Source organism: Zalophus californianus, chromosome 1, assembly GCF_009762305.2.
Source record: "Zalophus californianus isolate mZalCal1 chromosome 1, mZalCal1.pri.v2, whole genome shotgun sequence".
Taxonomy (NCBI): domain Eukaryota; kingdom Metazoa; phylum Chordata; class Mammalia; order Carnivora; family Otariidae; genus Zalophus; species Zalophus californianus.
In genome coordinates this window covers 51304562-51331417 of record NC_045595.1, presented here as the reverse complement: position 1 = coordinate 51331417, position 26856 = coordinate 51304562, and the positions used below count along the sequence as shown (strand labels likewise).

The following is a 26856-nucleotide window of genomic DNA, read 5'->3' as shown; positions in this document are numbered from 1 at the left end:
GTGGGGAGAACAAGGCTACTTGTCCTACTTGTCCTGGCTGAAGCAAGTGGCAAGGAAACTGCTGATGGCCTTCAGGTTTCTACAGTGGGCTAAACATGCTTACTGGATGAATCCATCCAGTAAGACTGGGGCCCTTTCCATGGGGAGAGGGGAGAGGAGAGAGGAGAACAATGGAAATAATTTTAAAGTTTCTATAATCAAACGAGGTCAGACAGCTCTGCACTTCCTCTGGCAGAACATGCATTTAAAAGGAAAATGAAAAAAAAGTCACTAAAGCCCAGAGCTGGAACAGCAGACTCCATGAGGTCCTCTGGAAACAGAAGCTGCTGGGGGATGTAAATCTTTGAGTGAGTCATGATCGGAAAGCTTTCATTTTCTGGGCCAAGAGCAAATCTGCAGAGAGCTAAATGGATAAGCAGCTCCTTCTGTGCTAGGCTGTGAGAGGTCAGAGGGCACGAGCCAGCCCTTCTGGTATCCGCATGAAGGACTTCTAGGGCAGGCACCGGGGACCCCCTCCATCCCTCCCTTATCCTGCCCTGCTCCAGTAAGGCCCCTCACCTGATACTGGCTCCAGTCAATGTTCAGAGAGCAAGTCAGGAAATCGGGGATGCTCAGTGGGGCATCGACGTAGTCCTGAGGGCAGAAAGACACTTGTGAGATGCAGGTGGCCACCAGGAGAAGCCATGATGACAGGGCGGGTCATGACCCTGAAGCTGTGGCTTCCACAGGCACGCAGGACATCCTTCCACAGTGCTTGCCTTCTCTGGGCCAGATGCCTGTGCTGCCCTAGGAGTGACAGTCTGAAAATCAAAGGGACCAGACATTGCTTGCAAGTGGAGTTTTTCAGTGGGCCCTTCTAGTGTTCGCTGCTGCGACAGACAGGATGACTCTGCAGTCAGTGTCCAGCAGGCTCCCGGGGCCTGCTCCTCCTACTGAGAAAGGAACAGAATGCAGGTCCCACTTTTTATGCAGATGGAAGAGCAGAGAGAAAGGATATTTCCTATCTTGTCCCTGAAAAAAACCTTTGAAGAAAGGGATAAATTAAAGGGGGAGAGGAAAGCATATATGAGAATTCCAACATGTGCATAGAAAGAGGAGAGGGAAGGAAAATAAGGATACTCATCCATGGCAGAGAAGAGAAAGGAAAAGGTAGTTGTTTTCCCCAAAAAGACTGCTAGCTGTTCCCTGTGCTCTCCCTTTGCAAAGAAACGTTAAGACCCAAGTTGACGAATGTCACTGCTCATACCTGCTTCCAGTTAAAAATGAGCCCTTCGGCCATGTAATCTCGGTCCTTGTATTCCTTGAAAAATTCACAGCCTGCAAGAGAAGGGCAGAGTTAAGACATCACCCTTGCTAGCCCAGTTTCCCGAGATGCCCCTGAATGCTGAAGGACCCAGGTGGCCGCCATACTGGTGGGCCCATGTGAGACCACGGCTGACACCGGTGGGGACTGGCACGGGCAGGCAAGAGCTAGTGCTCCTTTGGTTTCCAGTTACAAGCCCTCCTGATGGGTACGGCCTGCCAGCACACCTCTTTGTTTCTGTCCCCAGCTGGGCTCAGCGGTTACTGGTCACTTCTCCCTGATTTCAGGTCCCTTTGTCCTACATGTCCCTGAAGTGCCAACAGCCAGCCAACAAAGCACGGTTTACGATCTGAGTGCCGACGGCACTTTCCTCGGCCACTCCCCTAGTTACCGAGGACCATTCTCCCTCCTGTCTAACACCAACCTCACATGCCTCCGGGGACATAGCAGAAAAGACCACAGACAGTGCCTGAAACATGACAGGTGCTCCAGAGACATGTCCGTCTCCAACAAACCTGGCTGAGAGGTCCTTTTCTGTCTCATTCTCTAGAAAAATTCTAAGAAACTCTGCCAGAGTAGGCCCTCAGGAATATAGAGAGGAACAGCGGAAAGGGCTTCAGCAACATTCTCGGCTTCAAATCTGAGCCTTTCACTTACCTCTGTGATTGCAAACAGGCGGTTTAACTTCTCTAAGCCTTGATTTTCTCATTTATAAAATGGTTGAAGATGAAATACTACATATAAAACACCTAGCAAGCACTGTACAGATGGCTTTTGAATGACAGCCATTGGTATTATGAATAATAATAGTGCTGGTTATACCATGCTGCTTCTGCAGGGAGGGCCCACAGGGGCTTTGGTCGCAGAGAATGAGACTTACTCATCTACCACAGCACAGGGAGCATTTTGGCTGCTGTGGCTTCAAGAGTGGGAGAAGGCATTTCGACGCAGTTTCCTGAAGTTATTCTCACTTCCTCGACCAGAACCAGTACAAACTTCAGAGGGCACATGCCTTTGACCACAGGTCCAAGCCTGGTGAGGTCCCCACCCAAAGGCAATAAAAGAGCTGTCGAAATTCTGTGGAGGTGGCCACAGGCCAAAAAAATTCACATGGAACCTCCCCAGCTACTCTTGGGCCAAGTTCCTGTGTGAGGCCACCCCAGGCAAGACTGGAAAGGTTCCTTCGGAGAGGAAGGTCTGGAGACGCAGCCCACGTCCTGTATCCCGGGCTTCCAAGCCACACACACTCCTGCACTCTAATCCCTCAGGCCTCACTGCTGATCGAGGAGTCAGGAAACCATCCTCAGCTCTAATGCTCCAGTCTAAGGTGCCTCACTGGCAGAAAGAAGAAATATAAATATCAGACAGGGGCCCCGGGCTTATGAGCCCAGGTTTAGTAAAGCCACCAGTTATCTCTCAGAGCTCCTTCGAAGGACCAGTTTCCCCAAACTTGACCTGCTCAAATCAACACTGCAGGCTGTGGGCTGAGCTCCGGCCAGCCTGTGATGCAGAGGCAATTTCTTGAGAGAATTGGACAGAATTAAAAGAGATTCAGTACCCAGGGCAATGCCTGACATTCATTACCTAAACAGACTCCTAAACCCACTGAGAGACAAGAGAGATGAGACCAAAAGCAGGGGTGAGAACAGCCATTCACTCAAGAAGAAAACCAATCAGACCTGTGTAGCTGAATCTTCAGCTATTTTCGTGTGTTGAAGGAAGTGCTCCCAAGAACACTTCTCCAGGTCAAGGGCCAGTCCAAATCCAAGTCCATCTAACAGAGCTAGAACTGAGAGCATCAGAGTTCCCATCTGGCCTCACAGTCATCAGAGGACTCAGCTGAGATGCATGAACAGCTACAAAGCACAGTTCATGACTGGCCTTTCAGTAATGGTTAACTGTTTCTTTTCCTTGGGAAGAAGTAATCCAGGCTTGTAAAGAAATTGTAAAGAACATAAGCAGAGCAGGTAAAGTGCCTCTCCTGTCCCCTTACCTGGATGTGTGATGGCATCTCCCCCACCTCTGGCCTTATGGTTTCTATTGATTTGGAGTCTACTAATTTCCCTCCCACCAAGACACACACACAACTATCAGATGTAGTACACGGATACCTTGGGAAGAAGAGGGAAAAAAATTCACAGGTTGTAGCGTCTTAACCATTTTGGCTATTTCCTGCTCGCCCTTTTGTGAAAGCATTTTTTCCCTTACATTGTTGACACTGTACTAATACAATTTTGTGTCCTGCTTAGCATCTTAAGCATCTTTCCATATCAAAAATTCTAAGCATTTTTCTATGACTATGTAATCATCATTCTAATGAAAATGCTTCTTGTGTTCTGCTAGTATAAACAGACATCACAATGAACATCCTCAACCCTGAGTTAGCTGCATTATGGCCTGCTGAATAACGGGGTGAAAGGGTGTTAAGATTTGGGGAGTCCTGTAGCAAGCTGTCACACTACAGCAGAAAGGGTACGGTGCTACAGTTCTGGAGAAGTAGTATGCAAACTTCCAGCAAAACTGTTTTTTCTAAAAAAAAAAAAAAAGCAGGAGGGGAAGAATGAAGGGGGGGAAATCAGAGGGGGAGACGAACCATGAGAGACTGTGGACTCTGAGAAACAAACTGAGGGTTCTCGAGGGGAGAGGGGTGGGGGGATGGGTTAGCCTGGTGATGGGTATTAAAGAGGGCACGTTCTGTGTGGAGCGCTGGGTGTTATACGCAAACAATGAATCATGGAACACTACATCCAAAACTAATGATGTAATGTATGGTGATTAACATGCCAGAATAAAATAAAAAAACGATTTTTTCCAAACCAAACTCTACTTAAAACCTAAACATAAACAACAAAGAAAGTGACGCGTGGTTCCTCACACAGCACAGACTCTTCCTGTTCAGCAGAATACGTTGGTCTGTGGACCCCCAAAACATCTGGGAGTTGGGAGCTGGGTCTGAAAATTGGCTTTAGAGCTATCTAACTGCTCCAGCACAGACACTCTGCGTAGGACACTTCTGTCACAATGTGGCTCAAGCCCACAGCATCACCATCATGGTTTGCATCTGCCCCCAGCAGCTTTCAGGGAAGAGAAATTTCCCTGAACCTGTCCTCCCTGTGTACCCATCATTTAGTCTGCTGTTTACTGAACACCTGTTAGGGGTAGATCTGGCACTTTACCTTGAGATAAGCCCCATTATCTTCATTTTATGGAGGATGAAGCCAATGTGAGGCGGGGTTGAGGTGCTTATTCAAAGACACACAGAACTATAGGGCTGGGACTCGCGCCCTGCTCTACGTAGCACTAACCGCTAAGCTGGCAGAGAAGAGTGAAGAGAGACTCCAGGGGAGGCCATTGTGGGAAGAGTGCCAGGCTATCAAGGGTCGTGGTTTGAATACCACCAGCTCACACTGGGGAGGATACCCTCTCCTGCCAGTCACTAGATAAACTTGTAGTTCTAATGAGAAGACCTGCTGTACAGCAAACCTGTTGTCCCTGGCCTGCTCTTGCTATTGGCCATGTGGCTCCAACGTGAGGAGACTAGGTCCAGCACAGGACCGAAGGCGGATGCTGATGCTGAGAAGCAGAAGAGAGGTTTCAAGGAGAAAGAGAAGACTTCCTGCTGTCTGTTGACAAAGTCTTGGCTGACATTAGGGCTCTCTGACGGCCCTTGCTGAATAAGCAGGTAATGATCAGAAAGTTTCAATGTTACCAACCGGACGTAGCTTTACTATCCAGTACATTCAATACTGCCCTGGCCATAGGTCTCATACGTACCTGGGCACCAGAGACAAGTGCAGCTAGCTCTGTGTACGCCAAAGTGTTTTACAACATGGTGAGGCCACCCATGGTGTACAACGGGGGACACAGCAATTATGTTCTTCATCACCAGGAGGGCCTCACCTAGGGCAATTTCCATAAATAACCTGATCACCCCAAGACAGACATTCAAAGGTTCAAATCCACAAAGGCCGGCGCAGCATGATTAGTTGCTGACACAGAGTAGTGGTAATGTTGTTTTATGCTGAAACAGTGTTTTACCTGCTCAGAGCACCTTCACAAACATGATCTCATCTAAGCTTCACAACAAACCTTGAGTTAAGCCTTTCGAAGTTCCAAATGACACCTGAGAAAAGCTGAGGCTTGGAGAGGTGAAGTAACTCGCTCAGGGCTGTAGTAGTAGTACCTGAGCCAGGAGTCAATCCCTGGACCCCGAATGGAAAGTGCCTTCCAGGACAGTGTCCTACCCTAAGTGTGAGAGCTTAAGACTGAGACCCACAGTGTCCTATGCTGATCAACATAGGATCCTCCGGGCAGGGGGGATGGGAGGTGGGGGAGAGGAGGCATGGCGGTGCGCCTGGGTGGCTCAGTCGGTTAAGCATCTGACTCCTGGTTTCAGCTCAGGTCAGGATCTCAGGCTCATGAGACTGAGCACCATGTTGGGCTCAGTGCTCAGCAGGGAGTCTGCATAGTTTCCCCTCTCTCCCTCTCTTTCTCTCTCAAATAAAGAAATAAATCTTTAAAACAAGACAAACACAAAACCTAAGATCATCCGGGAAAGCTCTAGAGCACCTATGTACCTCAGTATAGAAGCCTGCAGATGGCCTCCGAGAGCACCCAGTCCTAGGAAACCTGTCTCTTGACTAGACACTGAAAAGAGCTCCCTACCTGGATACGGGATGGAGAGGAGAGTGAAGTCGGCATAGCGCTGGGCTTTGTCCACCTTCTCGGAGGAGGTTACACTACAAGACAGGACACAATGTGTTATGGCATCACAACACATACGCACCATTCCCCAATGAGTATTACATCAATGTAAAATGAACCTCTTGCTAAAGAAACTACTCTTCAGATTTAGGAATGATTCCCTTCAGCAGTGCTGACCTTGAACAATTAAGAAATGTAACTTCTCTGCCCCCTACTCTAACTTATCAAGCAAGAGAGGTTACTCTCCAATTCTGCAGCATCCAAAAGCGCAACAACCTCCCCGCTGAGTCCCACAAATGAAGGCAGCACGACCACCCTGACCCAGAGGGTGGAATGAGATGAGAACAAGTAACTGAGACACTGTCCAAAGGCGGCTTCTGGGGGACTCTAGCCTCTCCTGTCTTCTCCAATATTCACTGAGGACACTCCTCAACAGGGCGGACAAATGGCATCTGAAAGGGAAAGACTTTGGACATTCTGATGGAAGAAGGGAGAAGGGAATATTCAGGTGTCTGTGCACAGCTGAGCCGTAAGGCCTCAGTACGTCTTATTTTCTAAGACAACCTCCGCATAAGTAAAAGTCAGTATTATGAAAAAATAAAACATTTTTTGGGGGGGGGGAATTCTACAATCTCATCACCTCAACCCAACTTCCATTATTTTCAAATTTTGCCTTATCAAATTTCAAGATTTGGTCCATATGTGAAGTAAAAATTGGGCATATACACTGATTTTTGTTGTTGTTGTTCCACTTAGAAAGAGACTCTAACCTACCAGAGATGGTGCAGAACTTGGAGCCAAGGGACAAACCTTCAAGAGCTTCTAAGAGAAGAAGGCAGCAGAGCGCAGGTTAGAGACTCGTGGCCCCTCAGTTATTACCTGCATGACCTTGAGCAAGTTACTTAACCTCTCTGTGCTTTAGTTTCTCACTTGCAAAAGGGGCATAGTAGAACCTGCCTTGCAAGAATGTTTGAAGATACAGCTAGAAGATGTACAGCAAGCCCTCAGCATGAGGCCTGGCATATAGTGAGCCCTTAGTAACTGCTACATACCATCACCGACCTGAAAAGCGGTGAACATATCACCAATGCAGGAGGTGGCCTGTACTTACTTCATGCCAAACTTCACCTTCTTGTTCTCCACCATCAGGTCGCAGATGTATTTGACTGACAGGTACCGAAGCAGCTTGATGTCATAGCCTCTGACCTTATCAAAAAGATGTGTGTCGGAACTTCTGAAACAAAGAGCCGGAGGGAGAAGTTGTACTGCACACTCATTCAGAGAAGTCTGGGGGGTAGGGAGCATGTTCAAGGAAGTATAGATGTCACTGGCAAGAATTTCTGTTTCCCTTCTCCATTCGATGGAAGGAGGGCCGAGACAGGACAACTGGCTTCAGGGAAGGTGCCTTTCTAAGAGATTACCCTGCTCTGTGGAACATATTTCAAAGAGGAGCAATTTGCAGCCAAGAACTGGGAAAGGGCTTTTTGGCCCTGCTTGGCATTAAGCCAAAAGACTCAAGATAATCTCTTGAGTTCTAAAAAGCAGCAAGCTGGTGGCTGATAGAGTCTCTGAGCTTCCATGAGTTTGTCTCCCTCCAGCCCTTTTCCCATTTATGACCATTTTTAGCCATATGATTTGCTCATCATGTAACAGAGTGAAATGCTTGTTGGAGATGGACTTTTTAGAGCTCTTTTATCACCTGATTGTGAAATTCTACCAAGTGAATTCCCTCTTCTTAGCAGGTCTAAGCAGCAAGGAGATAAAATTTTTCCTAATCCCCCAGGCTGTCTTTTGATCGGTCATACAGATAAAGACAAAAGTAGAATGAGGACAGTCACCATTAATTTTTTAATGCCCACTGCTTTGCTGTCCACAGCAGTGTCCTCGCCAAGAACAGTGTATGCTATGGAAGACAGCCTGGCTGAGGCAGAGGTCGTCTGATCTCAGGGGGAGAGCCAAACATTCTTGAGCACAAGCCAGGGTTGCTGCTCTCAGAACTAACAGGCAGAACTGGGCATAGTGAGATGCCTTTTCATGCACCAAACCATGATTTTGGGCAGCTGATCTTACTAGGGTGCTCGTGTGCATTCCAGAGATGCCTGACACCAGTTAAAGACTTCCCACGGGTACAGGCCATGCATGCAAAGGAGCTTTTCCAAAATATCTTAGGGTGTCATTTTCTAAAAACATTTGGAAAGGAGGTAGAAGAGCATGAACCAACCCATTTCCTCCCTTTAAGGGGGCCTAAAATAATTCTTTGTATCAAGCTCTATTATGGCATTGATGACAACTTGATGAACTGTGTAACTTCTAGTCTCTGGGTCTCCCACATGGGGACTGTAGCCCCTGCCCTGTGCCTTGGTACCAGATGTGCTGTGACACCTGGCAGGCTGGCTGTCAGCACCCTGGTCACACCCTGGAAACCACGGGGCTTGAACACACACACGTGTCTGAGCCCTGTCTCAGACCTGTAGACCCTGGGGCTGAGATATTGCCCAGGAGGGAGACAGACTGCTCAGACAGCTGATAAAATCAGCTCTGGTGAGAAGCTATGGGATGGACCTGAATGACCCTATTTCAGGGGCATGGACTTAGCCGTGGAAGGAAAGGAGCCAAAGCACTCACCTGGACCAGCGATGAACATACACCATCGGTATGAAAATGCCCACCACTGGTCAGATACCCCATCCCCAATACAAGCCCAGATCCATAACAATCTGGCACTGACCGAAGAGCGCAGTCCTCCTCGGTGATGTCCTCTGAATCTGCCCAGGCATCATCTGCACCCCCTGCCAGAGAAACCTGTCAGCACCAAGGCTGTTGCACAGGGCTCCACCCAGGGCCTTCCTGACCAGGCTCCTCCCACCCCACTCCGACACCACCCCCAAGGACAGCCCTCATGTCTTTCGGCATCAGATATCCCCTATGCCTGGCAGGCTTCTTTACCCCAGCATCTCCTTGAGTGAAGGGAAGGCCCCTGGTCTCCACCCAGATTGCTCATACTCTCTACCCATGCCACTGCGGTGTGGGTGGCTATCCTCTACATCTGGGCTCTTGTTCTTAGTCAGAGGAGGTAGCTCAGTATTCACCTGAGAAAATATAGTTGTAGCCAGTGCGTCCATATAGCTCCCCCCATCCAGCCAGGGTAGCCGACCTGCAAATGTGCTGGAGGAGAAACAACATTTTCAGATGCTTTTCTAGGTTTTTTGTTCTTGTTTTTCCCAGCTTTATTGAGATATAATTGACATACAATACTGTGTAAGTTTAAGGTTTACAATATGCTGATTTGCTATACTTATAGATTGTAAAATCATTATCACCATCGAGTCAGCTAACAGCTCTATCATGTCACACAATTACCATTTCTTTTATGTGGTGAAAACATTTAAGACCATCTCTCTTTGCAACTTTCAAGCATATAATACAACATTAACAACTATAATCACTCTGCTGTACATTTAGATCCGCAAGTTTGTACACTCTGGCCAACGGTCAAGATGATTTTCTCGAGTGTGCACAGTTGAAGGAATGCCTAGGACTCCGCAGTCTTCCAGGCCCAGCTTCTGGGTCCAGGAGCACTCCCCAAAGTCTTATCAGCACCCAGGCCACAGCAGTCAATCTGAAGAATGCCTAGAATTTTTAATCTACGTCCTGGCAAGGGAGCAGCTCTCCCAAACAAGAGGCACCAGAGTGCTACTAAGAGTAATGGACAGATTTAGGGGCTGTCACACGTGCACGTGTGTAAGATTCAATGTTATGGTCTATGTATGCGTGCTGGGCGTGGCGCTGAAACATTTACACCACCTTCTCACTGAATTTTCAGTGAGCCCATGAGGAGACGTGGCAGGGTGCATGCACTGTCGCTGCTTCATAAAAGGCGCGGGAAGGTGAAGTGATACGGAAGGTCATGCAAGGAGGGGTAAGCTGGGATTTGATCTAGACCTACCCACCTCCAAAGCCTGTGTGCTTATCATCACTTGCAACTGTTTAGCACGGGGGGCGGGGAGCAACCTCTGAAGCAGGTGGGTCAATTAAGGGAGAAACGTTTCGGTGGTTTGGTTTGGTTTTTTTTAAATTACATCTCTCTCTTCCTTACCAAGGAAATGTAGTAGCTGTAACTGCTTACCTTTTTTTTTTTTTACTCTTTTCCTCATTACTTAAAAATCACTTTGAGAGCTAGAATCCTAGAAACCAAGCAACTGGACTGAACTTCAAAATCCAATTTTAAGGCTGTATCTTTAATTAAACCGTGATGGGATCCGGTTGGGTTGGGGACATGGGAGATAGGTGGTAATGGGTAAGCCAACTAACCCAGAGTTTAGCTAAAGGCTAGGGGTGGCAGTGAGGTGGCTAGGAGTTTATATTAGAGGACAGCTGCATGACAGAGAGGGGTGACGTTCATTTCTGAATAGGTCACACAGACTGGCAAGGTAAAGCAGGTCCCCGCAAGACTGCAAAATACTGCCTGAGGGCTTCTTTTTCTTCTCTACCTATTAGATAATAGGAGAGACAAGGTTTTGTTGCTACAGGAAAGGTGTGTGGGTGGGCATCACCAGGTCACCTTCCAGCTCTCTTGAGGTAGTGGAGGCCTGCAGGAGGGGGCAGGTAATAGAAAAGCAACCTGGATACAACCTAAGGCAGGGTGTGGTATTTTTTCAGGGCTGAGGACAAGAGGAGATTCGTGGGAAGGTTGTCCGGGCAGTCTGTGATGAAGCACATGAGCAGGCATTCCTGCCGGCCTGAGGAGGATACACTCTGGTGGGGGCTGCTTAATCTTCTCTGGGTCCAAAAGCATTTTGAAAATCTGATGAAAATGATCAACTATCCCCAGAAAAAAAATGTATGCACCACAGTTAACTTACATTTTAGAGGTTCCTGGACTCTCCCAAATCCATCCATGGACCTACCTCTAGCCCCCATTAAGAGATGCTCTAAGGGGACCACCCCAGTAATGGGGAGTAGGGAAGTGGAAAACTGTAGTAGCCAAGTGTCAATCCCCAGGGTTAGCACCTAAGAAACTCTCACGTTAAGTGGGGAGGTCTGATTCCTCGGAGCAAGAAAATAGGGGGCATTCAGCTTGTTTTGAGGGCTTCCCTCCCACAGAAATAAACAGCCAATTTTACTGGGCCCAGACCGGGGGTCCGTGGGTCTTGAAGACTTCTGAGTATTTGTCATTTTTCTTCTCCAGGTTCTTTTCAGCCTGTTTCTGTAGCCTCATGAGCAGCTTTTTCTTCAAGTAATGGATCTCGGCCTTCTCCTTCCTCTTGTCCTCCAGGGTTGGCTGCTACTGTCTGGTACTTCCAGCCAACCTCATGAGCCAGGCACCCAAGGTAAGCAAACTTTTGTGTAGGCTTCAGACACAACCTTGGGAGCAGCGAGTACACCACCTGCTTTTTCTTGTCATAGGGTGGCAGGAACCCTTGAGGCAGTCAGGGCAGCCTGGCCCTGCTGGGTCGAGGGGGCAGCGGGCCTCGCACCGTCCGCCAAAAGATGCAGCTGGGCACTCAGAAGTGGCAAGGGCCACAGGATGGGTTGGTGTGCATCCGCTTGCAGAGAAAGGCCAGCTACTTCAACTTGTTTCTGTAAAATTGCCAGGAATGTTGATGCCCTCACAGCGCACGACTCCAAGCCTAGCCGCACCCAGCCGGCCACAATGGCTGCCCGGCAGCCCAGGAGATAGCCTCTGCCATCGAGCACCAGGCCCTGCCCCTCTGCCATCTTCGGCAGCCGCCTGGGAAAGCTTCTTTGAGTTTGACTGGCATGTTACCATCCCCACCCTTCCCCCATCATCTAAGTTGCTAATACCAAATCTCACTTTTCTTTGCATTTTTGTTGTTGTTGTTGTTGAATCTTTTCAGAGCAGAGACACACACTGTCTTTGGCGCTTGAGTTTTGAGACTGTTTCTTGAACTCTTTTCTAGGTCCAGACACCTCTTTCTGTCCCAGTTCTCTCATATCCCTTAGATCTGTCTGTCCTTGCCTTTTGGTAAGTCAGGCAGCGAGACGCGGGCCCAGAGGACTCAGCAGATTGAAAAGAACGGGCAAGTTGGCTAACTCCCCAAGTGAGGCACTATCCTCCTCTGAAGGAAGGTCCTCAGGCTGTACCTGGTGGAAGCGGTACTGGACTGCAGACTCTATCTCCTGAGCCCTGTTCCTCAGCCTCATGGCTCCAAACCATAACCTTATCACTTCTGCACTTTAAGCTTAGCTCTTGACTGAGAAAGCAGGATGCACTGTGAATGCTCTCCATTTATCTAATTGTGAGAGGCCTCTAATTCCACATGAAGAGTATCGCTCTGTAGGATTTGCTCATCTACTAACCAACTCTGACACACAGATAAAAGTGGCAGACCTTTACTCCCCATCTCTTAAGGGAGGAAACGAAGAGAAAGATGACTTGTCAAATTCAAGTGTTAGGGAAGAAAATGGCATAGGGAGAATACCTTACCCTTGAATGCTTGAACTGAGTTTTTTTTTTTTAAAGATTTTATTTATTTTTTTTTAAGCTTTTATTTATTTATTTGACAGAGAGAGAGACAGCGAGAGAGTGAACACAAGCAGGGGGAGTGGGAGAGGGAGAAGTAGGCTTCCCGCCGAGCAGGGAGCCCGAGGCGGGGCTCGATCCCAGGACCCTGAGATCATGACCTGAGCCGAAGGCAGACGCTTAACGACTGAGCCACCAAGGCGCCCCGAACTGAGTTTTTAAAAATTTTTGGATAATATATTTTATTTAACCCAATTATAGCCCAAATATTATGTCAACATATAGCCACTTTAAAAATCATTAATATTTTACATTTTTTGTACTAAATCTTTAAAATTCGATCTGTATTTTACTAGAATGCTTTACTTTTAGCCTTGTTTTTTTTACTAATAAATTTTTTTTTTTAATTTAGGTAATCTCTATGCCCAACGTGGGGCTCCAGCTCATGACTCTGAAGTCAAGAATCGCATGGGGTACTGACTAAGCCAGCCAGGTGCCCCTTTACTTTTAGCATTTAAAGGGGAAAATAGTCCTGACCCCAAATACGGTTGTGTTTCACAAAAAAATTCCATGTTGTTTCAGCTATAAATTAACTGCAATAACATCAAACACTTTGTTCCTCAGTTGCACTAGCCACACTGAACTGAGTTTTGAAGGAAGCAAGCACTTCCTAACACACCTGCCTTCCCCAACCTAGCAGAGGTATTGCCTCTGAAGTATTAGTAATAAACACTGCCACTACCGCCCTAGCTACCAAGCGCCTGCCGTGTGCCACACATCTGAGGAGGAGGTCCTCATTTCACAAGAGAACATGCTCTCCTACCTTTCCTACTCCCCCGCTCGGTTGTCCGTTCACTTGTCTGCCACTCACTGCGCTCACGAGGACGAGGGCCACCTTATTCATCTCTGTCGCCCAGACACTAGCAGAGGGCCCACTACTGCTTTATCCAACAGGAGCTCAGCCTCCACGCCTAGGCCGGGGGGTACTTCGCTAGGTGCTGGGAGGGCAACAGTGAGACAAGGCCCCTGTCCTCAAAGGGATTACGGCAGAGAGGAAATGACAGACATTCAAACACGCAATTAGAATGAAGCCCATGTAGGGAGATAGGGAGGTAAAAAGTGACTGTGTCAGAGGAAGCCAAAAGGTATGAAAGGTATCTCACTGCCTGGACAAGAAGGTGTAAAAAGAAAGCAGGATTAATGGCAAAGACTCCTCAGAATAATCCTTCTAACTCCCCAGTCTTCCTCTGAAATCAGGGGGCTTAGGGCTCTTTTTCACAGGCCTGCCTAGTCTGTAAGTGCAAACAATCTGCCATTTAGCAACCCCACTTGTTCAGCTGTTCAGTGTGGCACTTCTCAAACACATTCAGGAAAGTTCCTTCCTCGTGATGTACAGACAAAGCAGTGAGAAACATCTCACTACAGGTCTCTCTGCTACAAGACGTCTCAGAGCCTTTGTTATATCAATGTACATGTACCAATGGACTTTATGAATGTGGAGCCTGTGGTCAGGCCAACTCAGGTATGCAGAATTTCTCATTCACGGACAAAGGGAATGCTTTTCACAAGCGTATCCTTAAACTACTGTTCTTTGGCAAACACTGGTTTGAGTATTACCTATGTAATTTCTAGTGACAAGCACGATGCTCCATAGAGCAGTGGTCTTTAAACTGGAGTTCCAATAACTTGCAGGAACCCGACAGCTTCCCGAAGGGGGAGGGGGACAAAAAGCTGTAAGATGATCAACTTCAGGAACTTCCATATCAGCTTTTCCATACAATTGACCTCTCCAAGCAAGCCTTCATTCAAGTCCCCTTTCCTAACTCCCCCCCCCCCCACATTTGCCCTTCTCCCATTTTACGAAAAGGCAGGCACAAAGGGGCCCAAACAAGCCTCATATCTCGCCTCCTCACTGCCCAGGCACTCGACCACCCACACTGAGTAACCGCAGCTGGATTCTGCAAGCCACATGCTCATGTATCTGCCAACTGAAGAGAGAGACTGCATCTGCTCCCTTCTCCTCCTCCAGGCTCTCTCTACTTTCATCTGCTCCTCCCAGACTAATCCCCCCGAAAAAGCTACTTTCCTCCTATATTTCTGCTCAAAAATCACACTGCTCTCCTGGCAAATGCAAGCACCTTGGTCAGCATTCAGCCTCCTGCAATCAATCCCTTCCACCCTCTGACCTGGCACGCACCTTCCCCAACCAGCCAGGGAAGTGCCCTGGCCCCTCTGGTTCCTATCTCCATGCCTTTCCCCATGTTGCACCACCTGCTAGGAGCACCCTCCCATCTGTGTGCCAGCTAGCATTCTGTTTTTCCTCCAGTGCTCTCAAGCCACGGCCTGCTCACTTAATGAGGCCACCCGTGAGTCACTCCACACCACTGTCCAAGCTTCTCTTACACCACACTGGAGGACCCTCGATTTCAGTGTGGTAGCCTGAGGGAACTCCAGGTTCACTTCAAATCCCAGCTCTTTTGGTAAACTTGGCAAAGTTACTTAATGACTTCGTTTTATCTGCAAAATGGGAACATCAATTACATCAAAGGATTATTAAAAGATAGGTAAATGAGGGTGCCTGGGTGGCTCAGTTGGTTAAGCGACTGCCTTCAGCTCAGGTCATGATCCTGGAGTCCCGGGATCGAGTCCCATGTCGGGCTCCCTGCTCGGCGGGGAGTCTGCCTCTCCCTCTGACCCTCTTCCCTCTCGTGCTCTCTATCTCTCATTCTCTCTCTCTCAAATAAATAAATAAAATCTTTAAAAAAAAAAAAAAAAAAAAGATAGGTAAATGAGACCACACTGGGGAGCCAAGTTAACGAACGTCACTAGAGTATAAGCTCCATGAGGGTAACGGTTTTTGTCTACACACTGATGTATCTGAAGGCCTGAAACCTAATATACATTCAGTAAACAGTAAATTATAGGATTGAAACAACGAACAAACAACAATGTATTAACTTACCTGATCTAATCTAGTCCACAAACCTTTGATGTAGGCATGATTATTATCCCCATTTTATAGAGGAGGACACTGAGGCCTTGTATAGGCAGGAAGTAACAGGGCCAGGATCTGAACCTAGGCAATCTGGCTCCAGAACACAGGGTGGGGTGGGATGCCTGGGTGGCTCAGTTAGCTAAGCATGTGCTTTAGCTCAGGTCATGATCCCAGGGTCCTGGGATTGAGTCCCACATTGGGCTCCCTGCTCAGCAGGAGGCCTGCCTCTCCCTCTGCCTGCCGCTCCCCCTGCTTGTGCTTGCTCTCTCTCTCTCTCTGACAAATAAATAAATAAATAATCTTAAAAAAAAAAAAAAAAGCACAGGGTGGGGTACTCTTGGTGTGACTATCCCTTCCCTACATAGACTCCCTTGGAAGGTGGTATAAGAATTAGATTGTTGCTGGGGCACCTGGGTGGCTCAGTTGTTAAGCATTTGCCTTTGGCTCAGGTCACTATGATCCCAGGGTCCTGGGATCGAGCCCTGCGTTGGGCTCCCTGCTCAGCAGGAGGCCTGCTTCTCCCTCTCCCACTCCCCCTGCTTGTGTTCCCTCTCTCGCTGTCTCTGTGTCAAATAAATAAAATCTTTAAAAAGAAAAAAAGAATCGGTCTGTTTCTCTGGCCTGCGTTGCACAGCACCAGGTACCCAGTAATCACCCAACATTTGGCTGGCAAATGCTGAGAACAAGTCGACCATGCACTTTGCATTCAGCCAGTTACCCCAGAACAGGGTCTAAGGGAATGGTGTATTCTTACCTTGCCCTTGAACAGGATCACTGGACAGACAAACCGCCCTCTGCACCTGGCCGTCTTGCTACGGTTGACAAGGTCTTGCAACTTGCTCACTTGCACAGTGCTCTGAAACCTAAGGCACAGGCAAGAGTCAGGTCAGGCTGGCTTCTAAATGGGCAGTGTGTGTGTGTGTGTGTGTGTGTGTGTGTGTGTGTGTGTGTGTGTGTGTGTGTTCACAAAGACCCCGTGTGTGTGTGTGTGTGTGTGTGTGTTCACAAAGACCCCATGTGAAGTGTGTGTGTGTGTGTGTGTGTGTGTGTGTGTGTGTGTTCACAAAGACCCCGTGTGTGTGTGTGTGTGTGTGTGTGTTCACAAAGACCCCATGTGAAGTCTACAGATGTGTGCGTGAATACTCATTTGAAATTTAGTAAATGCTTTAATCCCTAAATTCTAGATCATGGATATGTTAAGCTTTTCAGGAAGAGAAAAAAAATGCTGTATTATAGGTAATAAAATTTAAGTCATCCTGATTTTAGAATCCTTAAAATGAAAAAACAAGTGAGCTACTTTGAAGACATGGTACATAAAATACAGAAATATACATGGCCAACTGGATGCTGATTACGTCCGGGGTGTACCTTTTTTGACTACCAGAGTAAGACACCAGTTGTCCCGGGGACCCTATGGAAATCACAGGGCCATTTTTGTGATCTTTCAGGGGGTAGGCTAAGAAGGTTCGTATTTCACATGGTGATAAGCTTCTGGTATTTCATCAACATTCCAACTGTCTTTTAACAGTCCAAACAGCAAACAGGGCAGGGAATGCTGGAGCAAAGGAGGTAAAAAAGCAGCTATTTGTGGCATGGAGAAATACAGTAGTTATTGCATTGGGTTTGGTAAGGAGACTTCCAGAACATCAGAGAGTCAGGTTTAGAGATGAGCTCCAGCAAGTCAAAGCCATAATCAAATCAGTAGACCCTAAAAACAAGGTCTCTTCTTATAGACTCACCTACCAATCCAAATCAGCCAGGCAGAGCTTCTGGTTGCACAAGAAAGGAGAGGCAGGAAAGTTAAAAGAGTGGGACACCATGTAGATTAAATGAGTAGAAGGGAGGGAAGACGCTCATGTTCCCTCCTTATAAGGTTGAGCTTCCAGGTCAAGTCCTAGAGGGCATTTAATTTCTTCTATATCCTAATCCTTCTGGGCATCCAGGTGTTCTTGCACAGCAAATGCACACAAATAACTCTTTCCAAATGAGTAAGTTCAACTCCTACACATCTGTGGTTAACTTTTTAAGTCTATCTGGATGCTGGTGGGATTAAGAGTCTTCTAAAAATACTGCTAATTCTTAGTAGTCTTCATAGGTATATTCGCAAGCCACAGTTACTAACTACTATCAAGTGGGGGTCTGAAACTGAAGTTAAAAAGAGGGGTTCAAATAAAAACCTGGACCAGTTTAATGATCTTGGAAAGAGAACAAGGGGGCGAAAGAATAGAACTTACACTTCCCATGGTGTGTTTTTCTGTAAGGTCTGATTTAAGATGTTACTTTTGTAGTCATTTTTTTTTCTTTTTTGGAGTCAGCAAGAATGGCAAACTTGAAGAGGCTGGGGTGCTTCTTCAAGGTGCCTACAGGGTGGCACTGGCCACCCAGCCATGCCCTAGAAAGTCCATGGCTCACTGAAAACCAAGTTCTGCCACTTCCCCTCACTCAGTTTCTCTATGAAATAAAAAGGCACCTCAGGGGGCGCCTAGGTGGCTCAGTTGGTTAAGCGGCTGCCTTTGGCTCAGATCATGATCCCAGGGTCCTGGGATGGAGCCCCACATCGGGTTCCCTGCTCAGCGGGGAGCCTGCTTCTCCCTCTCCCTCTGCCTCCCTCTCTGCCTACTTGTGCTCTCTATCTCTCTGTCAAATAAATAAATAAATAAAATAAAAAAAAAGGCACCTTAGTACAAAATAATCTCCTAATTCAACTCAGATGCCAGGAGAATATGAAACAGCACATACAATACTGTCCATAGTAGTCTTCCTCTTGCCTTTTGGTGGCCCCAGGCCATTTTCACAGAACTGATCAGCACCATCTATTACAACAGGATCTCACTTAGTCACACTAGCAGCTCCCTCCAAGTTCTAAATGCCTTCAAACTGTGATTCTCCCAGGCTGAGAGCTTCCATTCGGCAAACTCCATAAAACCAAGATGGAAAACATGCCAGTATTTCCCTCTTAGGGGCTGTGGGCAGTCTTTTAATGTAGAAGTGGCATACTTTTTCTGGTCAGGCTAGGTGGTGATTTGTTTTGCTAGTTCCCCTACTCAAAGAACCAATTCAGCTTCCATTCTCATAGTTCCTGCTTTTATTTTTATTATCTCTTGGCCTTAAGATCTTTTTCTTACGGTGCTAAGCACTGAGCTACGTCTGGCACATGATACTCAGATTTGAATGAATAAACGCAGGCTTGTGTATTTACGTTTGTCTTGTGGGACTGAGCTATTAACCTGTGGAATCTGATGCTATCTCTGTGTAGATAGCGTCAGAATTGAGCTGAATCGTAGGACGCCCAGCTCGTGTCCAAGAACTGATGGTGTGGGGGACCCCTCAGTCCCTCCCGTGTTGGAATTAGGTACAGAACTTAACCACTATCCCCCAGTGCCTCATCTGTACTTCCCATAATTCTGGTTCTTGTTACACAGTCATTGCTTCTTTATTGGTCTGTGTTACCCAAAAGACCCTAAGGGCAGGGACTTTATCTGGTAGGACTTCCAACTGGATCCTTGGGGACTGCCATATGGCAGCAGCTCAATGAACACTTGTTGACAAACACATGTCTTGGCTGTTCAGAGATCCCTATCCAGACTTCTATTCCCAGATGATGGGCTAAACTGGGGAGGTGGATTAACAGAACTAAACCACTTCCTAAATCCAGTTCTACCCTGTGTAATGTGGTCTAATTACTGTCCTATTAACACCAAAGCCAGGTATGTAAAGAAGCAAAAAGTTTGGGGCGCCTGGGTGGCTCAGTTGTTAAGCATCTGCCTTCGGCTCAGGTCACGGTCCCAGGGTTCTGGGATCGAGCCCCACATCGGGCTCCCTGCTTTGCGGGAAGCCTGTACTCCCTCTCCCACTCCCCCTGCTTGTGTTCCCTCTCACTTGTCTCTCTCTGTCAAATAAATAAATAAAATCTTAAAAAAATAAAAAGAAGCAAAAAGTTCTGTTTCTTCCCACCTAAACATGCATATACTCCTTTCTCTTCAACTGAAAGGCACTGCCCACTCAGAGTTACTTCAAGGCCTTACAAGAAGTAAAAAGTAAAAACAAAGTTCAGTAACTCCTCTAGGGTGACGAACACACCACCGTGGCCCTGGCCTAGAAGGTGCAGCCCTGCTGGTGGAAGAACTGTGGTGATGACAGAAAGAAAAGGCAGAGAGACCCATGGAGCAGAGTGAGGAAAGACCCGGATTTTAAACCCACCCTGCTTACTACTTCTGTGGTCTTCGGGAAAGCCAAGTTACTTTCCTGGGTTGTCACTTTCTCTCCGGGACAATGGAAGTGATACCATCTACTTCACTGGGTAGTTGCAAGGCTTGAGGGAGCTAGTGCGTGAAACTCTAACACCTGGCAAACATTAGGCCCTCGGCAAACGTTCATTTCCCCTTCTTTAAGGGCTCGACTGCCATCAGCACTGCGCTGGTTTCCTTCCAGGAAAAGCTGCTGTGGGGCAACCAAGACAGAGTTCCTTAATGTACTTCTACTGCAGGGTGGGGTGGCATCACCTGGGAGCTTGTGAGAAAATGCAGAAGCTCGGGCCCCACTCCAGACTACTGAGTCAGATTTTGTGTTGTCACTAAAAGTGCAGGTGATTCGCTCACAGTCTAGCTGAAGCAGCACCATCTTGACTAAAGCTTAGCTTAATAGCAGAATGCCATTGGGGCACCAAGATAAAACCATCAGCCAGCACTGAAGAGGGTGGAGGGGAGGGCAAGGGCAAGGAAAAAAAGATCTTGTTCAGAAACTGTAGCTAAGGGCTTTTAGATGTTGAGTCTACCTAACTAATTCTGGAAGAAGTTAAGAAGAGATAGAAACCATAATATAATGGAGCCTTAACAAAACCCAAATCTTTAGGGTCAGAGATCCCTGGAGTTCTTAAGTTATATGACTGAGGATATGATATAATTTCTATGATCTACATACAATTTGTTTTCCTAATACCTTCCTTTTTCTCAGTGAACCCCACCACAACCTCATGAGATGGCACACTTAAGAGAAATTACATTTTACAGATAAGGAATCTAAGGCTTAGTCCTTAGACTCCTCTCACCTGGTTATTCCTCTGCTGCAAAGCATTCTCTGGCTCCCTGTGGCCTCTAGCAGTGTTCCTGAGGCTATACAGTATATTAAGACTCATCTAGAGAGCTCTCAAAGAATGCAGATTCTGGAAATTCTGATTCAGGGACCCTAAAATCTGTGATTTTAATGAGTGCTCAGGGGATACTAGCACAATAAAACCACTAACACCCACAAGTCCACACTCTTTGCCCATATGATCGAGACCATATATAAATTGGTCTTTTAGGACATGTCAGGTCTGCTACTCATCTTTCCAGTTCCCACTGAAGAGGACCTCTACCACGGGCTCTTCCTAAACACACACACTCCAGGCAGAATTAACCATTCTCCCTGGTTTGTCTGCAGTAGCACTTCCTAAACCTTAATGTGTATATGAATCACTAGGGCATCGTGTTAGGCTGTGATTTTGATTCAGTGGCTCTGGAGCCAGAGATTCAGAGTCTCTAGCAGGTTCCTGATGGGCACACTTCAATAGTGAGGGCCTGCTGCACTCATCATAACATCGCATCTACAGGGCCATGCTTTCACAGATACTGTGGACAACAGCTCCTGGATTCTCTTAAAATCAGCAGCAAGCACGGAGACTAGGGGAACAAACTGAAATCAACATAAAGCATTTCCTGGAGCCTCCATGCTGTCATGATTTATTAGAGTCAAACAAGTGCCACCATTTACTGGCGACCTTTGGTTGTATCCTGTGCTGGGTCCTTTATATATGCTCGTGTATGACCTGTTTTTACCCAGAGAAAGCACTCGGGCCTTGGTAGGCCCTCAATAAATGGTAGCTCTTACTTCTAGTTCTTACAATAAACATGCCAGGCTTGTAATAGCCCCATTTATCATCTGGGATTGCACTAGCCACTTTTCTAAACAGACAGAAACTTACCAATGAGAAAACCAAGAGACAAAGGAGATTACATAATTTGCCCAAGTAACTTACACAGCCAGCACGTAAACTCAAAGCAGTCTGACCCCAGACCTCAGGCTCTTAAGCCCTATAAATGGTTAAGTGCTCTTAAGAATGTCAACAACACAGCACAGCTCCCACCCCATTCTCTTAAAAAAGGACACTAAGGTTCAGAATGGTGAGGTGTGATGTAAGCTGTCTTAGGTTAGTGGGCCCTAGGGTGGAGGAGAAACAAAAGTCCAGGATTGTGACTTCCAACTGCTCATTCTATGCCATGCTACTTTGTCAAATCTAACTTACCAAATCCTGAAAGGAACAAAGAGTCCGATAAGGTTTCATACCTGGGGAAAGTGAGTCTACCCTACCCCGCCCAGTTCCCCGCCCAGTTGCAGACTTCCTGACTCTGGAGATGAGCTGTCGGAGCCTCCCCAGACAGGCACACTCTAGTTACATGATGCTCACGTGTCTTTCTCCTTCTCAGAACTTTCATACTCCAGGAACACGATGTGCTGGGGGTAGTGGCCACAGATATCCCCATTCACATTTTGGATCACACTGTAACAGTAGTCTCGGCCAAACAGCTCCAGACATCTCTTCTCAATGCGCTCAACCTGCACAGAGGAGGAGACCTGAGCATAAAGAAGATTCTGGGATTCTGAGTATGAGAATTAGGCAGCTCGGGACCTGCAGAGGTCACTGGGAATGACATGTGCCTCTGTGATTATTATTCAATGCCAGGAAGAGACACTTTGCTGGGACACAGGCCCTAGATGTATACTTCATTAACCTATATGTGGTTATGTTTTGGGAGGTCTCTGAACCCCTTAATGTTGCAGCGAAACTGTTAAGCATTTGAAGGAAAGGGCTACAATTTTCATTAGATTTTCAAGGTGGTCCACAATCCATAAAATATTAAGAACTCTTGCTCTAGGTTACTTTAACATTAATCCATTATCTTCCCCTGGCTCCAGATTACTCCCCATTCTCTAGCCACAGACAAGTACCTAGACACTCTAGTTAGTGTAATGAGTAAAAGCTACAGACAAGGCTGTCTCCCCACACTCTATTTATTTATCAAATAAAAGGATGAGCTCCCCTTAAAATTGCTCTTACTTAGTTCAGTTCAGGGAAAGGTCCACTAGAAAAAAGGCATAAGACGTGTAATTATCTTGAGAAGTCTACAAGAGATCAGGAAGCCTGGAGAGGCTTTAAGGCCAGCTGCAGTGAAAGTCAGGTTAACTTAAGACAACCCTAATCTTTAGAGGTGTAAGATGGAAGAGGGGCTCAGCAAACCACTGACCCTCCACAGCCACTCAAAAGACCAATGGGAAAACTCATAGTGGCTTAAACTAGGAATTCTCAAATTTTAAGATGCATGAGTATCATTAAGAAGCCTATTAAAAAATGCAAATTCCAGGTTCCCACCTTCAGAAATTCTGACTCAGTAGAACTGGATGGGATCAAGGAACCTTATTTTTAACAAGGATCCCAGACAATGCTCAAACAGGTGGTCCTCAGGCTAAGCTCTGAAAACCACTTGGTTGTTTGGAGAGTGGGAAATCCCATCATTATTTAAGTCTTCCCTAGGCTACTCCAGAGAGTAGCAGGATGCCAACTGCAGTATGTTCCAGCAAGTAATACCCCTGGAGCCAAACCAGAGTTTCATGGCCCAGAATGGAACAGAATCCCACTGGAAAGCCTGATGCTAAACCTGCCAAAAGCACATGGGGAATAAGAGCTAGGAGGATCCGCAAGATTCCCAGTTGACTGCCAAACAGTGCCTAGGACGGGAATGGCCTTACCAGGCTGGATACCTTCCAGGTCTGGCAATAAGGAGACTGAAGGGAATCCCAAGGGTAGAAAAAAGGAACTGAAACTTACTTTTTAAAGGAATAGAGGGAGTGTGGGCTGTTTTCCTATCTGTAGGGGAAGTAAAAGGATGGGCCTAAAGTTACGCTAAGGCTTTAAAGGAAGCAACACATTCGGCCCATGTCTTGGTTCCATTCTGACCTCTGACTTGGAGCAATCCTCTATACTTTTTTGTATCATCTCAACCTGAGGCTTTTGTACCCACACCTGATGCACAGGAAGAATCCTCCTCAGCTTTCCCTCTCTAATGTCTGAACATGGTCCCTCAGCTCTGATCCCTGACCTCCAAACGCCTTGTCTCAAACCAAAGGACGTCCTTCCTTGGCTTCTTCTGACCCCAGTTCTTCCTTTTTCGGTTTTTGAACCCGACCCTTACCCTCCGGGTCCAGACCCTGGGAACTTCCCTCTCTTTCCTCTGACCCCTGACCTCCGCTTTCCTCTGTAACTTTTCAAGCCAAGGAGTTCTCTTTGTGCTCATTACACCTCCAAACTCACCTTAGAGCCGCCCGTCCCGCTGCAGTCCTTGGCCCGGTACTGAGTCCGGGAGAACTCCTCCAGCAGCTCCCCAAGCCCCGGCTCCTGCGGCGGCGGGTTGCCCGAAGAAGCCGACGGCCCCCCCGAGGCGGCGGCGGCGGCCCTAGCACCCGCCATGGCCCAGCCCCGCGTCCCCTTCAGCACCCGGCGTCCCCCTCAGCGCGCCTCAGCCCTGCCCATGGCACCTGGAGGCACCAACTCCGAGTCCGGAACCTCCGGAAAAGCCTCAGCAGGCGCCTTCCCTTTCCACTTCCGGCCCCGCCCCACCCTGCCGGATGTTTACTTCGGCCCTGACCAATCGGAGCCCGGGACTCGCGCCCTGCCCCCGTGATTACCGACCCACCCCAAATGTGGAGCGATCCAAAAGGTCTAGGGAGAGGGAGCGGGGCTACTCGCAGATAACTCTTGCTCCGCCCCTCGGGGTTTCCCCTGGGGAAGCCGGGCTAAACCATTGGGGCTGCGGGAGGGGTGTTAGTGCGGGAACTAGGAGGAAGGAACTATGGGAAATAACCGGAGGAAGAGTGGAATAAACCATTACAGAGAGAGGAGGAAGGAATGCTTGGAGGCAACTAATTAGTGTTGGCAATCATAGTAGTAATAGTAAAAATAAAACAGCGTTTCATAAGGCACTTTTTTTACACTACTCCTCACAACGTCCCTATGATTATAATGCTCCTATAGTCAACCCGTGTTATCAAAGAAGGAAAGGGAAGTCATAACTATGTTGAAATTCTGTGATTGAAAAGCACCATTATTTTTCTGTTAATGGAACATTTCAAACATTCACAGAAGTGGAGAGAATAGTATAATGACCCCCCTCATATATCCATTAGTCCATTTTAACAATAATAAACATATGCCAATCTATCTTGTTTAATCAGTCTTTACCCCAGCCAGTAGAATAATTTTAAAGCAAATCTCATTATTTCATCTGTGAATATTTCAGCATTTATCTCTAACAGATTAGTAGTGTTACAAAATGATTTTTTTAAAGACAATTTAGGTGTGTTAAAAGAAATTCAAGGAAATTTGGCTTTAATCAACTGTTCATGAACCCAGCAGCATCCAAGGTAGCAAATAGAAAGGACCTCCGGGGAACTGTAAAAAAAAATGGAAGGATTTCATAGTCAGAAGGTAGGACAAGGAAGTTAAAAGACTGGCTCATTCATCAGTTTACCTTTCCTTAGGGGCAGACAGGGGGTCTTATTAAAGTGCAGATTACCTCACTAGTGCTGATCAGTAAATTCCTGAATAATTGGGTTTAAAATTACACTCCTGGGAGAGGCTGAAACTGCAACTAGGTGAGGTTTTAAGTCTTGATGGTGCTTAGCAAAATTGACTCCATTTGGGGCCTATTGTTTCTTTTTAACAGGTGATAAAAACAAACTTTATTTAATACCTCCTGAAGCAGGCAGTCTGGTCCCAAGGGTCCAGAGAACTGCAAAATGGGGCAGGAGACAGGAAGCTTTTATAGGATAAAGAATAAGGGACGAGGAAGAGAAAAAAATCGAAAATGAATAAGGAACAAGGAAGTAAGTATAGAGCCCAGAGTTGGCTGGTAGCCGGGGCATAGGGATGCAAGAGCACCAGACTCTGGGGGCAGTCCCAGACCGATTAGGTTCCCCCGCTTAATGCTGACAAAACCCAAAGGCAGAGCAACAAGTGGTAGTGAAACAAGAGAATTTATTTCAGTGAGGCCAACACAAGGAAGAGAGCCGACTAGCACCTCAAAGACTCCAAAATGCCAAAAAATACTTTCAGTTTTATATAAGGAAAATGTGGGACGAAGGTCATTGGGTACCTAAGGCAGTAAAGGTGTGGTCAGTCATTGTCATGGGTGAGGTCTGGCTGGCTAGGGCAGTCCTTACTGCTTGAGGAGATAGTTTTGGTTCCCACCATCTGATACTTTGCCAGCAAGATCTTTTGCTTGAAAGTTAAGAAATAAGCTGGAAGGAAGAACTTAATCAATTCGAAAGTTTGAAGTCACAATGAAGAGAGTTGAAGTCCTCTTTCAGGCTTGGTGTTTGGGGGTTGGCTGACTAAAGCTACTGTGTTTCTGGTCAAGCAGAGCATTTACAAGTTATCTGAGTTTCAGTTTGTTAACCTGGTAGTCAGGAATGGCTCTATCTTGGGACTAAAAATTTATTTCACCCATTCCCCTTTTTGATCATTCTCTTGAATGGTTCGATTTTTTAAAAAAAATCAGTATTGGGGGCGCCTGGGTGGCTCAGTCATTAGCGTCTGCCTTCAGCTCAGGTCATGATCTCAGGGTCCTGGGATAGAGCCCCGCATCAGGCTCCCTGCTCAGTGGGGAGTCTGCTTCTCCCTCTCCCACTCCCCCTGCTGGTGTTCCCTCTCGCTGTGTCTTTCTCTGTCAAATAAATAAATAAAATATTAAAAAAAAATTCAGTATCAGTGTGACTCTCAGTTACCATTGTCTCTTCAGGTCTCAGTATAGTATTCAAAAGAGATGATAATCAGGATTATATCCTTGGAACTGGTTATGTTCTTCAGTTCTCTGTTGTCGTTCCAGTTGGAGAGAAATCATATGTTGGATGATCAACAGTTGCACACATTCATTTAAAACTTTTGAGAGGGGCGCCTGGGTGGCTCAGTCATTAAGCATCTGCCTTCGGCTCAGGTCATGATTCCAGGTCCTGGGATCGAGCCCTGCATCGGGCTCCCTGCTTGGTGGGAAGCCTGCTTCTCCCTCTCCCACTCCCACTGCTTGTATTCCCTCTCTCGCTGTGTCTCTCTCTGTCAAATAAATAAATAAAATCTTTAAAAAAAATAAAACTTTTGAGAAAATGTAGCGTATAGGGAGACAGTAATAATTATTACCAACAAAAAAATATCCATGATCCAAACCAGCTAGAATACTGAGAATATTTCTTTAAGCCAGTTGACTTATGTATTTTGTGTATTTCATGTAACTATGTCTCCACTTCCCCAGAAGTGTTTATCCAGCAAGCTTGTTCCAGAGA

At 46.8% G+C, this 26856-nt stretch overlaps 1 protein-coding gene and 1 pseudogene across 4 annotated transcripts in view; both read right to left on the bottom strand.

Annotated features, from left to right (window-relative positions):
• The window catches only part of MTMR14 (myotubularin related protein 14), a 46248-nt gene extending 22128 nt beyond the window's left edge, over positions 1-24120 (bottom strand). For 3 of the 4 annotated variants that reach the window (XM_027585232.2, XM_027585235.2, XM_027585234.2), the window contains exons 1-9: positions 23834-24120; positions 21932-22080; positions 16241-16349; positions 9097-9172; positions 8736-8796; positions 7119-7241; positions 5969-6042; positions 1247-1317; positions 559-633 (exon numbers count right to left, since the gene is read on the bottom strand). In XM_027585232.2, the coding sequence (XP_027441033.1) occupies positions 559-633; positions 1247-1317; positions 5969-6042; positions 7119-7241; positions 8736-8796; positions 9097-9172; positions 16241-16349; positions 21932-22080; positions 23834-23989 (894 nt within the window). In that variant the 5' untranslated portion in view covers positions 23990-24120. The remainder of the gene's footprint in view (positions 1-558; positions 634-1246; positions 1318-5968; positions 6043-7118; positions 7242-8735; positions 8797-9096; positions 9173-16240; positions 16350-21931; positions 22081-23833) is intronic. The other variant, XM_027585233.2, reaches the window with a different exon arrangement.
• On the bottom strand, positions 11112-11725 carry LOC113917459 (annotated as a pseudogene).
• Positions 24121-26856: the final 2736 nt, after the last annotated feature.